This window comes from Giraffa tippelskirchi, chromosome 9, assembly GCF_054371585.1.
Source record: "Giraffa tippelskirchi isolate mGirTip1 chromosome 9, T2T-mGirTip1v1.2.pri, whole genome shotgun sequence".
Classification (NCBI taxonomy): domain Eukaryota; kingdom Metazoa; phylum Chordata; class Mammalia; order Artiodactyla; family Giraffidae; genus Giraffa; species Giraffa tippelskirchi.
In genome coordinates this window covers 106,971,993-106,985,356 of record NC_137283.1, presented here as the reverse complement: position 1 = coordinate 106,985,356, position 13,364 = coordinate 106,971,993, and the positions used below count along the sequence as shown (strand labels likewise).

Below are 13,364 nucleotides of genomic sequence, written 5' to 3'. Positions count from 1 at the left end.
GGACAGTCTTAGAAAAAAGCATAAAATAAGTGCAAATAACTATTGAACAGGCTGCCTAAGTAGGTGGGTGTGGGTGGGTGTGTTTGTGATTTATTTTGAGTTTGTCTTTATTTTTTTCTCAACAGTACATCCATTCTTGCTTCAGATATATATATAGATAGATAGATACAGTGTGATGGAGTTGATGTTCTATACCACCAATCTGGAATAAATGGTAACTTAAGCTGTACAAAGGGAGCTTTCAGTAATGTTCTTAATCTTCAAGACCATGAATTAGGAACCTTGGTATGAGTATGAATACATCTAAAACCTAATCATACTAGACACTTAGAATTAGTATACTTCATGTGTTTAGTCGCTTCAATCAGGTCTGACTCTTCATGACTCCATGGACGGTAGCCTGCCAGGCTCCTTTGTCCATAGAATTCTCCAGGCAAGAATACTGGAGTAGGTAGCCATTCCCTTCTCCAGGGAATCTTCCCGAGCCAGGGATCAAACCTGGATCTCCTGCATTGCAGGTGGATTTCTTTACCAGCTGGGCCACCAGGGAAGCAGTATACCTCATACCTTGGTGTATAAGAAGGGTTAAAAGGTTTAAATAAAAAAGGTCTACTGTGTTTAATGTATAAAATTTTTATTAAAAAGGAAAGGTTATCTATGATATAATCCAAACAGGATTAGGACTAAAGTTAACTTTGTTTTGGAGGCTATACCATGCAAACTAACAAGATAAACCACTTTAGAGTTTTATGGACTTTTTGTACTTTTGAAATACCTAGGGACGTTGAAAGCAACTAAATTGCTAACTTATTCAAGCTGGTCCTCTCATGTCAATGACTTTTATTAGTGTCCTGTAAGTTTTAATTTAAAAAACCTCATTTATATTTTTAAAAAATCATCACTACTAATTCAGAAAGTCTTATTCCCTTTTGAAGTCAAGTTAGTAAGATGATATAACTCTATTGTATTTGGCTTCTCACCTGAGGAATGATATTTTCAAACCACTGCAAAAAGCAAAAAAGCCAACCCTGGGAATGTTTAGAGTGAAAGGAGGTAAAACAATGGGGATAAGGAATTAAGGTCTAGTAGTAATCAGTACTCTATGCTCTCCCAAAATTTCTTAAACAGTGTATGTATTACTGTTCTCTTGGGATATAGAAAATGCCAGAAGATGTATTTAATATATCAAAGGTAATAACTTGATTTATTTTTACACTATTTAATTAATTTATTTGAAATAGGATTTTAGAAAATCATTTATAGAAGTAAATGTCTAATTCTTGTAGACAGAAAAGATGGAGATCATTTAAACTATTGAGAATATGCACTCTCTGCTTAATTTTTAAAAATATATAAAATATATACAGTGTGTTTGGTATTACCACATTGTATCTATCCCAGGAAAAAGAGAGAATCTGGCCCTCAGGCCACAGGCTCACAATGAATGCCAATTGGCAGAAAGGAAAGTCTCATTTAATCTTGGAGATAATGTATTAAAAAAAAAAAAAATGACACCATAGGCAAGTCCGTAGTTGAGAAATCAGGTTTGAAGACACTCAAATTCTGTTTTGTGTTTAGTTTCATAGGAATAGAGGGGATTTAAGGCTGAACATAAAAAGAATCATGAGGTGAAGAACATGATAGTCTAGTCTTTCTTACTCAGTTACAGAATTTGGTGTGTCTGCATTCCCAGAAACTAGAATCAGTGGTTCTTATAAAGTCACAGTATGGCCTCAGCAAAGGTTGAGGAGGAATGATTGAAATCTACAAGGCTGTAAAGAATGTTATTGACACAGTGAACAAGAAAATCCTTGAAAGAGGTGCTGCTGCTGCTGCTAAGTCGCTTCAGTGTGTCCGACTCTGTGCGACCCCATAGATGGCAGCCCACCAGGCTCCTCCGTCCCTGGGATTCTCCAGGAAAGAACACTGGAGTGGGTTGCCATTTCCTTCTCCAATGCATGAAAGTGAAAAGCGAAAGTAAAGTCGCTCAGTCGTGTCCGACTCTTAGCGACCCCATGGACTGCAGCCCGCCAGGCTCCTCCGTCCATGGGATTTTCCAGGCAAGAGTACTGGAGTGGGTTGCCATTGCCTTCTCCAAAGAAGTGAGTGAATAACAAATGAAAGGCCCTATTTTAAATAGCAGGCTACATATTTAAGGATCTCATCAACCCAGTAAAAATAGAAACGTTATATAATTTCTTTTTCATGGTGGTGAACTCATGGTTCATAGATACATAATTAATTTTAGGGAAAACTGAGATAAATGGGGGATTATCTTCCAAGTTGAGGTGAGGAAGGACAAGCATTTCCACTCTGTTGGAGGCAAACAGGCAAAGAGCCTGGGTTTGGGTAGATGGAGGTTGACTCCTGTGTCTGTCCCCTCAACATGTATTAACTGTTCCCCTACCATGTGCCAAGCTACATGTACTACAAAGGTAATAACACAACCTCTGCCTCAACCAAGTCACAGGCTAGTGGGAGACTAGACAAGTAAACCAATAACTAGAATCATGGAAATGTTCCCTGCTGCAAATATTTCCTTGAGTTCTTGATGAGATCTTCTGTCCTATTTCCATCTTGTATTTACCCAACCCAGAGTATAACAGCTACTCGCATTAAAAATATCTTTTTTCAGGAAAAGCTGAGGTTTAGATAAATCTTTGTAACTGTGAAAAAGCCTGAAATCCTGTAGTTCTAACTCTTTGAGAAGGCTGTACCAGAACCGCACAACACTGCTGTCACTGCCACTGACCTCAAACCCGGGCCAGTGGAGATGGATCTCAAAGATGAGCTGTCCAATCTGTTCGAGGACATCTTCCAGAATAAGATTTTCCAAAACTTTCCATTCTGCGCTTTCCAGATCTGCTTTGAGAACATCAATCTGTAACAAAATGATGAAATGAGATTAGCAGAGTCAGTAAACATTGTTAAAAATACCGTTGCTATCAGGAGCATCACAATATAGCTGCTTCCCAAGAAAGCAGAAATTTTCAAATTTTAGAGTTAGAAGTCTTTTTCAAATGGCCACTTATGACATGATTTTCTAACCTCATTCCAGACACAAATAATGAAATACAAGCCAGAAATCATAATCGACCCTCTTACTCTCTGCCCAGTGGGAATGGATGTCCAAGAAGGAAATGCTGGAGCATATATATCTCCATGCCCACAGTTTCTCTCCAGCAACCAATATGCTGCTCAGGGGAACTCAGTCCTGGCAGAATGCTGGCCTATAGAGAAGGACTGACAGAGGGCCAGTGCCTACAGGAACCACCTCAAAAACCCTGACAACCCCTCTTCCCCCACTAATTTCATCAGGATTGGAAGCCAGGGGAAGAGTTCTCAGGTCTCTGAATACTAGACTTGAAAAAAAAGTATTAACATTATTCCATGATGTTTTTAAAAAGTATATACCAGTATAACATTGTAAAAAAAATGAATAAAACCATTCTCTGTTCATTTAATGAATACAAATTCACATTCCAGGTGATATGGAATACAGGATGAAAAGTAGGATGGGAGAGAGTTTGCCAATAGGTTATGAGAAGGAACTCCTTTCTGCTGGCTTTGCACAAAATCCATTAGAATAACAGAATACCAGACACCTCCAGAAAGCAATGAAAGCTAATTACTTACCAAATGCTTCTATATCCTGGCACTATACTAAGTGCTTCACCTTGCAATATTCATTTACTCCTCCCAACAATTCTGCAAGGGTATATCCCTATTCAAAGTTGAGGAAACCAGACTCAGAGAGTAACCCATCCTTGGTCACACAGTTGGAAAGACAGTGGTAAAACATGAGCTGAGTCTGTTTATATGGCCCATGTTCTTAATCATGACATGATATTGAATTCCCATAAACCACAAAAGGAAAAATAGTAAATCAGAGCTCCTAAAAGGCTTTTTGTTTGGAAAATAAGGTGTTATTGGAGAGGCAGTAAGGGTCACTGAATCCAAGTATTGTTATCAGCATCACCATTTTACAATGGAAAGCAGAGCACTTTCCAGCTTAAAGAATCATTTTCCCACATACATTATCTCAGCAAAACAGCCCTCTGGGTAGGCAAGGATTTGGTAAAAAAGACTTTTCTGCTGCCAAGAAATGGGGGAAGGGGAAGTAAAGGGGATAATTTGACCACACAGAAGAAGGCTGGCACATGCAGGCACAAACTGGAATAATTAAGATGGAGGGAATCACTGCAATAGAACAAAGCCTATAGTTCCAAGAGGTGACAACAAAACCCTAAACAGCTCTTCAGGAAGCTGCCAATTGAAGTCACCAAAGTCCTGCCCATGAAAGTGACTTTTCAGAAGGATAGACAAGAACCAAGACCAATCCTTCCCCAGCCTCTTCTTTCTCTCCGTGCATGTCTATTTGACAAGTTTCTCATTTGCAGCTGAGACATGAGGCTGCCAGTGGTAAAATTCCTCATGTGATTTCAGAGTTGACTGGAGACGTTAACATGGAATTTAGATACAATTGCTCTAAGAAAATGATCTTTGCCCGGCATCCTGAGACCCGGCAGGAAAGGCTTTCACTCTCTTGCCTTGAACAGTACCTCCTGGTCCACCAGGGAATCAGTGATGGTAACAACCCCAAAACTATCAAGAGGCCTTAGAAAAGGCTAGATAGCCATAAAACAGCTTTCTTTTTTTTAATTCAATTGGTTCTAAAATCAAAGAGAAAAAGTTTAAAAAAACATAAACAATCTTCTTTTCTAAAAGGAACTGAGCAAAGGCAGGTTCCATGTGAACATACACAAGGCTGAAATAATTCTCATGACTTGGATACGACAGAGCTAATTCATTCTTTTTTCATTTCTGCTGCCCTGGTGCATCCTTGGCTTTGTTTAATCTTTGACCTTTTAAGCAGAATATTCCTAAATTAGGATAATTAAAGTGCTGAAAGAAATATTAAATCAAAACTTCACAAAATTTTCTAATTTATACAGAAAATATCCAAAACCCAAAGTCAACATTTGTTGTGTCAATTCACACAGTGAAGAATTTCTTAGGTTTCTTATAGATTCATTTTTCACCATGACTTTCTATGAGTTTGAATATATTGAATGTGATCTATAAATCAAAGTATTAAAGGGGCAGGATAAAGTTAATCAGCCTAAAATTGACCTAAAAACTATACTGGTGAATTATAGGGGAATATGCCGAACATATTTTTTTCAAACTTATTTTTTAAATAAGCTATCAACATACCTAACATATTCTTTCCAAACATATTTTTTAAATAACCTATTAATCAAAAGTTACAAGCAACTGGGAAAAAAATAATTAGGTTAAGTCATAGCAAATATATGCTTTCTTTAGAAATTCAATTTTCATTTACAAAAAGTATTTCAAATATGACCACACTCCCCCGCCCCCTTCTGAATCCAGTGACGGAATTCTCCACTTCAATTAGAATGATATAGGTTCATCTCAGTCATGCAGCCCAGGGGGAACACAGCCCCGAGGAGGACACAGCTCTTTCCTATCTTCCAGCCTCAGAGCGCAGATAGCCAAAAGCCGTGAATAAAACATGGTCTTCTCTTCCAGTGTGCTTTTTCTATTTCTTGCCTTTTAGAATGTTCTATTACCACAACAATTTTGCAAGTGTAATTTCCATTATTACTGCATAATGCACCCAATATTATTGTTATTATAAGGTGCTAAACATCTCTGAATAAGATATGCCACTTTTAATATTTTAATATCAGCTTTCAGCAATTATGGCACTAAAATCATGCAAATTATTATATTGGAATAATCAAGTGACAATCCTAAATACAATTAGGTTAAATCAGGTTTCTTGAAAAAAAACAACTACATGTTAGCTCTCTGTAAACTCTGGAATAACCAAAGACATATTCTCAAAGAAAGTAGATGAAGCAGCCTACTTAGCATAACTTCAGAGGTTCCATCAAAGTTACCTCCTTTTCTTTGGGCCTGAAATATATAACAAATCATCCTTAATAGAACTTTTTGAGGAAATGAGAATTTTAATTTTAACTGGATTAAGATGTGAGGCTATCTGACAGCTCCCTCTTCATGGGCACACATTTATCCCATGTTCATCCACCCAGAACTGCAAAGATGAGAGGAAAGGGGGGTTGGTGGTAAAGTTCATTGGCATAACTATTAGCTTGCTAGATCTGCTATAACAAAATGCCACAGATTGTGTGACTTCAACAACAGAAATTTACTGTCTCAGAGTTCTGTAGGCTAGATGTCCAAAATCAAGGTGGCCAACAGTGTTGGTTCCTCTGAGAGCTATAGAGGATGCTTTGTTTCATGTCCCTCTCATAGCTTCTGGTGGTTTGCTGGAAATCTTTGGCATTCCTTGGACTCTGCGTGGCTCTAATCCGTCTTCATCTTACACAATGTTATTCCTGTTTCTGTGTCCAAATTTCCCCTTCATAAGGACACCAATCATACTGAATTAGGGACCCACCCTACACCATTATGACTTCACTTAAACTAATTAACATCTGTCTTGACCCTGACCCTATTTCCAGTTAAGATCACATTCTGAGGAACTAGGAGTTGCGACCTCAGCATATGCATGTGGCGGCGGGTGGGGGAAGTAGGGGGTGTGCTACTGCTATAGAGCTTTGGCAAGGTAGTATGTGTTCAGGAGCCCATTTCCGGGGGCCAGTGCCTAGGGAAAGTGTCTTGTACCACAGATCTAAGCACCAGCAACTATCTGAGGGAACTGTGGGTGTTAGTTAGCCTGTCCATCCCTACCCCAGCCAACACTGAAAGTTCCACTCTTGCTAAGTGTCAAACCCAAGGCAGATCAAGAAGCCTCCAAAGCCAATTAAAACCATCTTCATAAAACTCCTATGCTTCAATCTCTGGGTCTTTCTCAGCCACACAACCAGGCCCAGAAGGTGCAGACTGTCTTTGATACCTTCCTGTTCCCTTACTCATTCCTTTCCCTCCTCTGGCACTCCTTCAAGTAGTCAAATTCCTTGTGCCTACGCTCCCCACCTGAGTCTTTTCCCCTTCAAGGGGGCCCTCTAGCAGGGTAGGCAGATTTTGTTACATGCCTGCAGACTAGCAAGAGGGCAGAAGTGGAAGCTGCAACATTTTTAAAGGCCTGGGTTTGGAAATCACCAGCATCATTTCTGCTGCATTCTATTGGCCAAAGCAAACCACAAGGTTAGCCCAGATTCAAGGGAAGATGAAACAGATGCCCCTTTTGAGAGGAGGAGTGGCATACACAGAAAGGGTGAGATGGTCGTTGTTCATGGCCATGTCTGCATATACTTGACCTAAATCATCGAAAAAAATATTATTTTATATACAAATCCATGAATGAACTACAGTATTACCATAGATGTGAGCCTTAACTGGACACAAGCAATACTCCAGGAAAACTGAATAATAAAGCATTTATTCATCAGAATATTATTAAGGAAAGGACATTAGGGAATTCCCTGGCAATTCAGGGGTTAGGACTCCATGCTTTCACTGCTGAAGGCCTGAGTTCAATCCCTGATTTGGGAATTAGGATCCACAAGTCACTCAGTGTTGTCCCCCCTCCCCCCCAAAAAAAGAAAGAATGAAAGTGAAGTCGCTCAGTCATGTCGGACTCTTGGCGACCCTATGGACTGTAGCCTACCAGGCTTCTCCGTCCATGGGATTTCCAGGCAAAAGTATTGGAGTGGGTTGCCATTTCCTTCTCCAGGGGATCTTCCCAACCCAGGGATCGAACCCGGGTCTCCCGCATTATAGGCAGACACTTTACCCTCTGAGCCACCAGGGAAGCTCCCCCCGCCACAAAAAGGCAGGTTAATTAAAACATGGCATTTTCTATTAGATCTGGCTTTCTTTGGAAGCTGACAGAGAATCTGGGATATCCAATGAATTAAGGATGACTAATAAAGAAAATTCTGAAAAGAACAGGTATATGTGTGAGTCCTAGATATTATATCAGTCTACTAGGGCTACTATAATAAAATACCATAGACTGAGTGGCTTAACATCAAAAATTTGTTTTCTCACAGTTCTGGAGGCTGGAAGTCCAGGATCAAAGTGTAAACAGATTTGATTTTTCCGGAAGCCTCTCTCCATGGCTTGCTGATAGCTGCTTCCTCACTGTCCTCACATGGACAATGAGGACATGGTCCTTTCCTCTGTGTGAGCACTCCTGGTATCTCTTCCTCTTCTTACAAGAACACCAGCCCACTCTAACAACGTCAATTAACCTTAATTACCTCCTTAAAGGCTCTGTCACCAAACACAGTCATATTGAGGGTGAGCGCTTCAATTTGTGAATTTTGGTGGGGAAACAACTCAGTCCATAACAGATATAAAACAAGTATTTTTGCTGTACACTATTTAGAGGCAACCAGTATCTCTTCAAAAAGAGTTTTAAAATACATCCCTGTTATTGCTAATGCAGGATAGCAGCTGGAGAAAACCAGCAGGTCCTCCTCCATTGTTGTTGTTGTTCAATCACTAAGTCATGTCTGACCCTTTGCGACCCCATGGACTACAGCACACCAGGCTTCCCTGTCCTTCACCATCTCCCAGAGCTTTCTCAGACTTGTCTATTGAGTTGGTGATGCCATCCAACCATCTCATCCTCTGTCGTCCCCTTCTCCTCCTGCCCTCAGTCTTTCCCAGTATCAGGGTCTTTTCCAATGAGTCAGTTCTTTGCATCAGGTGGCCAAAGTATTGGAGCTTCAGCTTCAGCATCAGCTCTTCCAATGAATATTCAGGGTTGATTTCCTTTAGGATTGACTGGTTCATTCTCCTTACAGTCCAAGGGACTCTCAAGAGTCTTCTTCAGCACCAGAGCTCGAAAGTATCCATTCTTCAGTGCTCAGCTTCCTTATGGTCTGACTCTCACATCTATACATGACTACTGGAAAACAATAGCTTTGACTATACGGACCTTTGTTGGCAAAGTGATGTCTCTGCTTTTTAATACACTGTCTAGATTTGTCTTCCTCCATAACTAACAGCTAACTCCAGTGCTGGGTGGTAAAAATGTGCCACCTCACATTAATTGAAGGCAAGTCATAGACACGGTGGCAGATTTTATTTTCCAAAGATGGTCTCACCATTAAATCCCATCTCACATGCTTTTCTACAATATGGCCTTGACCTTTCTCCCACCAACAGATGAAGTTGGTGTTCCCTCCCCAGGGATGGCTTCTTGGGGTGGGCAGCCTGCCCAGTCACACCAGGCCCCACACTTAGAAGGGCTCAACATTTGGTTTCATGCTCTGCTGTTGCTGACTTGAGTTTCTTAATACGTTTTGAACAAGAGACCCTACACTTTCACTTTGTACTCAGCCCCACAATTATGTATCCTGTTCTGTGATCCTGCCCTTGAATATTGATGGACTCATGACCAGTGACCACAAAGTATGGCAGAAGTGACTCTAGGTGATGATATCCAAGCACAGGCTTTGTTCACTGATACTCTCTCTCTTAAAAACTTCAGCCACAAGGCAAAGTGTCCAAGTGCCCTGAGGCCATCATGCTATGAGTCCAAACGAGCCCTTGCAGAGAGACCACACAAAAGAGACTCTGAATCAATATGCAGAGAGTGAAGCCTGGCCGACCCCAGTTGCTCCAACCATCATCCAACTGCAACCTGACGAGAGACCCTGAGCCAGAACCACCCAGAAAAGCCCTCCCCAAATACTGACCCCCAGAAACTGGGAGAGATCAATGATGAGTTACTGTTGTTTTAAAAAACTTAAGTTTTGCGAGTGACTCATAATGTAGCAGGAGATAACTAGAACAGAGATCAAGTGCCATTTATGCAAATCTTCTTTTGAAACGTTAAAAGTTAATTGCATAGTGTCAAATACTATATATTCCAAAGCTGTGACTTCTAGGTTTTAATGTATATTTAACCAACAATACTTTCTTATTTAAAAAAAAACAAAAACAAAACAGTATGGGACTTTCCTAGCGGTACAGTGGATAGGAATCCACTTGCCAATGCAGGGGACACAGGTTTGATCCCTGGTCTGGGAAGATCCCTTGGAGAAGGGAATGGCCACCCACTCCAGTATTCTTGCCTGGAGAATTTCATGGACAGAGGAGCCTGGTGAGCAAGATACAGTCCATGGGGTTGCAAAGAGTTGGACACTACTGAACAACTAAGGCAATGGCACCCCACTCCAGTACTCTTGCCTGGAAAATCCCATGGATGGAGGAGCCTGGTGGGCTGCAGTCCATGGGGTCACTAAGAGTCAGACACGATTGAGCGACTTCACTTTCACTTTTAACTTTTCTGCATTGGAGAAGGAAATGGCAACCCACTCCAGTGTTCTTGCCTGGAGAATCCCAGGGACAGGAGAGCCTGGTGGGCTGCCGTCTATGGGGTTGCACAGAGTTGGACACGACTGCAGCGACTTAGCAGCAGGCAGCAACTAAGACTTTCACTTTTTCACTGGAAGATCCCACACGCCCTGGAGCAACTAAAGCCCATGCAGCACAACTACTGAACCTGCATTCAAGAGCCCTCAAGCTGCATCTACTGAAGCCCGTGTGCCTAGAGCCTGTGCTCCACAACAAGAGAAGCCACTGCAGTGAGAAGCCAGTGCACCACAAGGAGTAGCCCCCACTCAGCGCAACTAGAGAAAGCCTGAGCACATCAATGAAGACCCAGCACAAGCAAAAATAAGTAAATTTTAAAAAAGGTACAAAGTCATTATTTAAAAATTAAAGCTACAGATAAGCAAAAAGAAAAGAAATTAAGATACCCGTGATCTAGAGTTTAAAAACAGTTAACTTGAACACCTGGTATATTTCTTGGTAAACATTTTTTTTTTGCCTTCAATACACACACACACACACACACACACACACACATGCACGCACAAAACACAGTTTATAGCCTACATGGGCATAATTCAGATACACCTGCTGTTTATAAAATTAGAATTATACTGTTTTAAATTTGCTTTTTAATGTAACAGATCATGAATATTTTTTCAGGCCAACACATTTTCAACTAAAATGTTCTCTCAAACAGTGTCCCTGGGAGCTTTCATAAGAATGTGATGCAGGTGAGCGAGGCCCCTGCAGGACTAAGGCAGATGTAGGGGAGGAACAGACCCTCTACCTTGGTTCAACAGGAGCAGCTCCCCTTTTCTCTCTTTTATATGATTGGAATCCTTTGCAAATTTGTGCTTGAGAAAGAGATTTCCTGCTTAAGAAAAAAAAATAATTTTTTTTTGGAAGCCTCCATCTATAACTTGTGTTTTTAACAACTGTTATATTGGTTTAATTTATTTAATCAAATCCCCCATCTGATGGTCATTTAGGTTCTTTCCAATTGGATGATGTTGTCAACTGAGGTGTTCAACAAACTTGCAGCTAAATATTTAAGTGTGTTCAATTCTTTCCTTAGAATAAGAACACTTCCAGAAGAGAACTGGCAGGTTCAAAATATAGGCACAGTTTACACTTTTAATAATTTTACCAACCAGTAGGCCCCTCCTGTCCCTGCTCTCGAGAAACTGAGGATAAACCAGATTGTGCTTAGACTGGGAATCTGTGCAGAAAGACACACCACAAAAAGCTCCTCCACTGTTATTAGTTCAGTCATCACTGGCTTGTTTGTATTATCCTAAAGCTACATGATACTCTGGAGTATTCCTAAACAAACCTATGTTTTTATGTCCCAGTGATTCACTAGAGCAGACAAAAAAACTGCATGCCATTTAAAAAAGAGAAAACAAACAAATCAATTTTAACTAAGTATATGTTAAACTGTCTTTATATAAATTTTTATTTAAAACATTAAAATAAAAACACTTTATCTATTGTTCTATGTGTGTGCGTGCTAAGTCACTTCAGTCATGTACAACTCTTTGCGACCCTATGGACTGTAGCCCACCAGGTTCCTCTGTCCATGGGGATTCTCTAGGCAAGAATACTGGAGTGGGCTGCCCTCCTCTAGGGGTTCTTCCTGACCCAGGGATTGAACCCAGTCTCCTGCATTGGTAGGCAGTTTCTTTACCACTAGCGCCACCTGGAAAGCCCCCTATTGTTCCATATTAAACCTTAAGAAGGAGATAGATTCCTTTTTCCACCCATAAAATGTGTGTTAAAGCTTCAAACTGGCTATTTATTGTTGTTTAGTTGTTCATTCAGGTCTGACTCTTTGAGACCCCATGGATTGCAGCATTTCAGGCTTCCCTGTCCTTCAGTATCTCCCAGAGTCTGCTCAAACTCATGTTCATTGAGTCAATGATGTCATCCAACCATCCAACCATCCAACCAACCTCATCCACTGTCACCCCCTCCTCCTCCTGCCCTCAATCTTTCCCAGCATCAGGGTCTTTTCCAGTGAGTGAGCTCTTTACATCATGTGGCCAAAGTATTAGAGCTTCAGCTTCAGCAGCAGTCCTTCCTATGAATATCAGGGTTGATTTCCTTTAGGACTGACTTATTTGATATCCAGGGACTCTCAAGAGTCTTCTCCAGCACCACAACTTGAAAGCATCAGTTTTTCAGTATTCAGCCTTCTTTATGGTCCAACTCTCACATTCATACATGACTACTGGAAAAACCATAGCTTTGACAATATGGACCTTTGTCAGCAAAGTGATGTCTCTGCTTTTTAAGACACTGTCTAGGTTTGTCATAGCTTTTCTTCCAAGGAGCAATTGTCTTACCATCCTTCACAATTACCATCCTAATTAATCATTATATTAATCAAAATCCCTGGCTAAAATCCAAAACTACATAACACCAATAAAATGTCAATATTAACCATACAGCTTATCAATCAACTAACACAGAACAAGGGACTTCTTTCATTTGTGCTACAATTGACCTACAAACATAGCTGCTTGTTTTCAACATGGGCAGTTTGGTTTTGAAGCCAAAATCATATACTGTGTATATAGCATTTACAGATACATCTCACAGTTTGTAAAAGAGTGTGGAAAAGAGTGTGGAAAGTAGTTTTGGAATTAGGTTCTATTTTTAAAGTTATTATTTATTTAACTACTCATTGAGTTATTCATAAATATTTTTTAGTTAATTTATTAGCAATTACCTATCACCCTAACAATAAATGCTACATTCATTCTCCATACTCACTGTGGTCTAGGCCAATATTCAATCATAATTTTAAAATTATTTTATCAATACAACTTCTTTAAGTTTAATTATGAAAAGTTGTTATTTAATGATTCAGTTCAGTTCAGTTCAGTCGCTCAGTCATGTCCGACTCTTTGCGACCCCATGAACTGCAGCACGCCAGGCCTCCCTGTCCATTGCCAACTCCCGGAGTTTACCTAAACTCATGTCCATTGAGTCGGTGATGCCATCCAACCATCTCATCCTCTGTCGTCCCCTTCTCCTCCTGCCTCCAATCTTTCCCA

At 40.4% G+C, this 13,364-nt stretch overlaps 1 protein-coding gene across 3 annotated transcripts in view; it reads right to left on the bottom strand.

Moving 5' to 3' along the window:
- Window positions 1–13,364, bottom strand: part of METTL24 (methyltransferase like 24) — a 163,504-nt gene that overhangs the window by 46,185 nt on the left and 103,955 nt on the right. For 2 of the 3 annotated variants that reach the window (XM_081530632.1, XM_081530633.1), the window contains exon 5: window positions 2,753–2,881. In XM_081530632.1, coding sequence (XP_081386758.1) covers window positions 2,753–2,881 — 129 coding nt within the window. Of the gene's footprint in view, window positions 1–106; window positions 2,882–13,364 lie in introns of those variants that run through there. The other variant, XM_081530630.1, reaches the window with a different exon arrangement.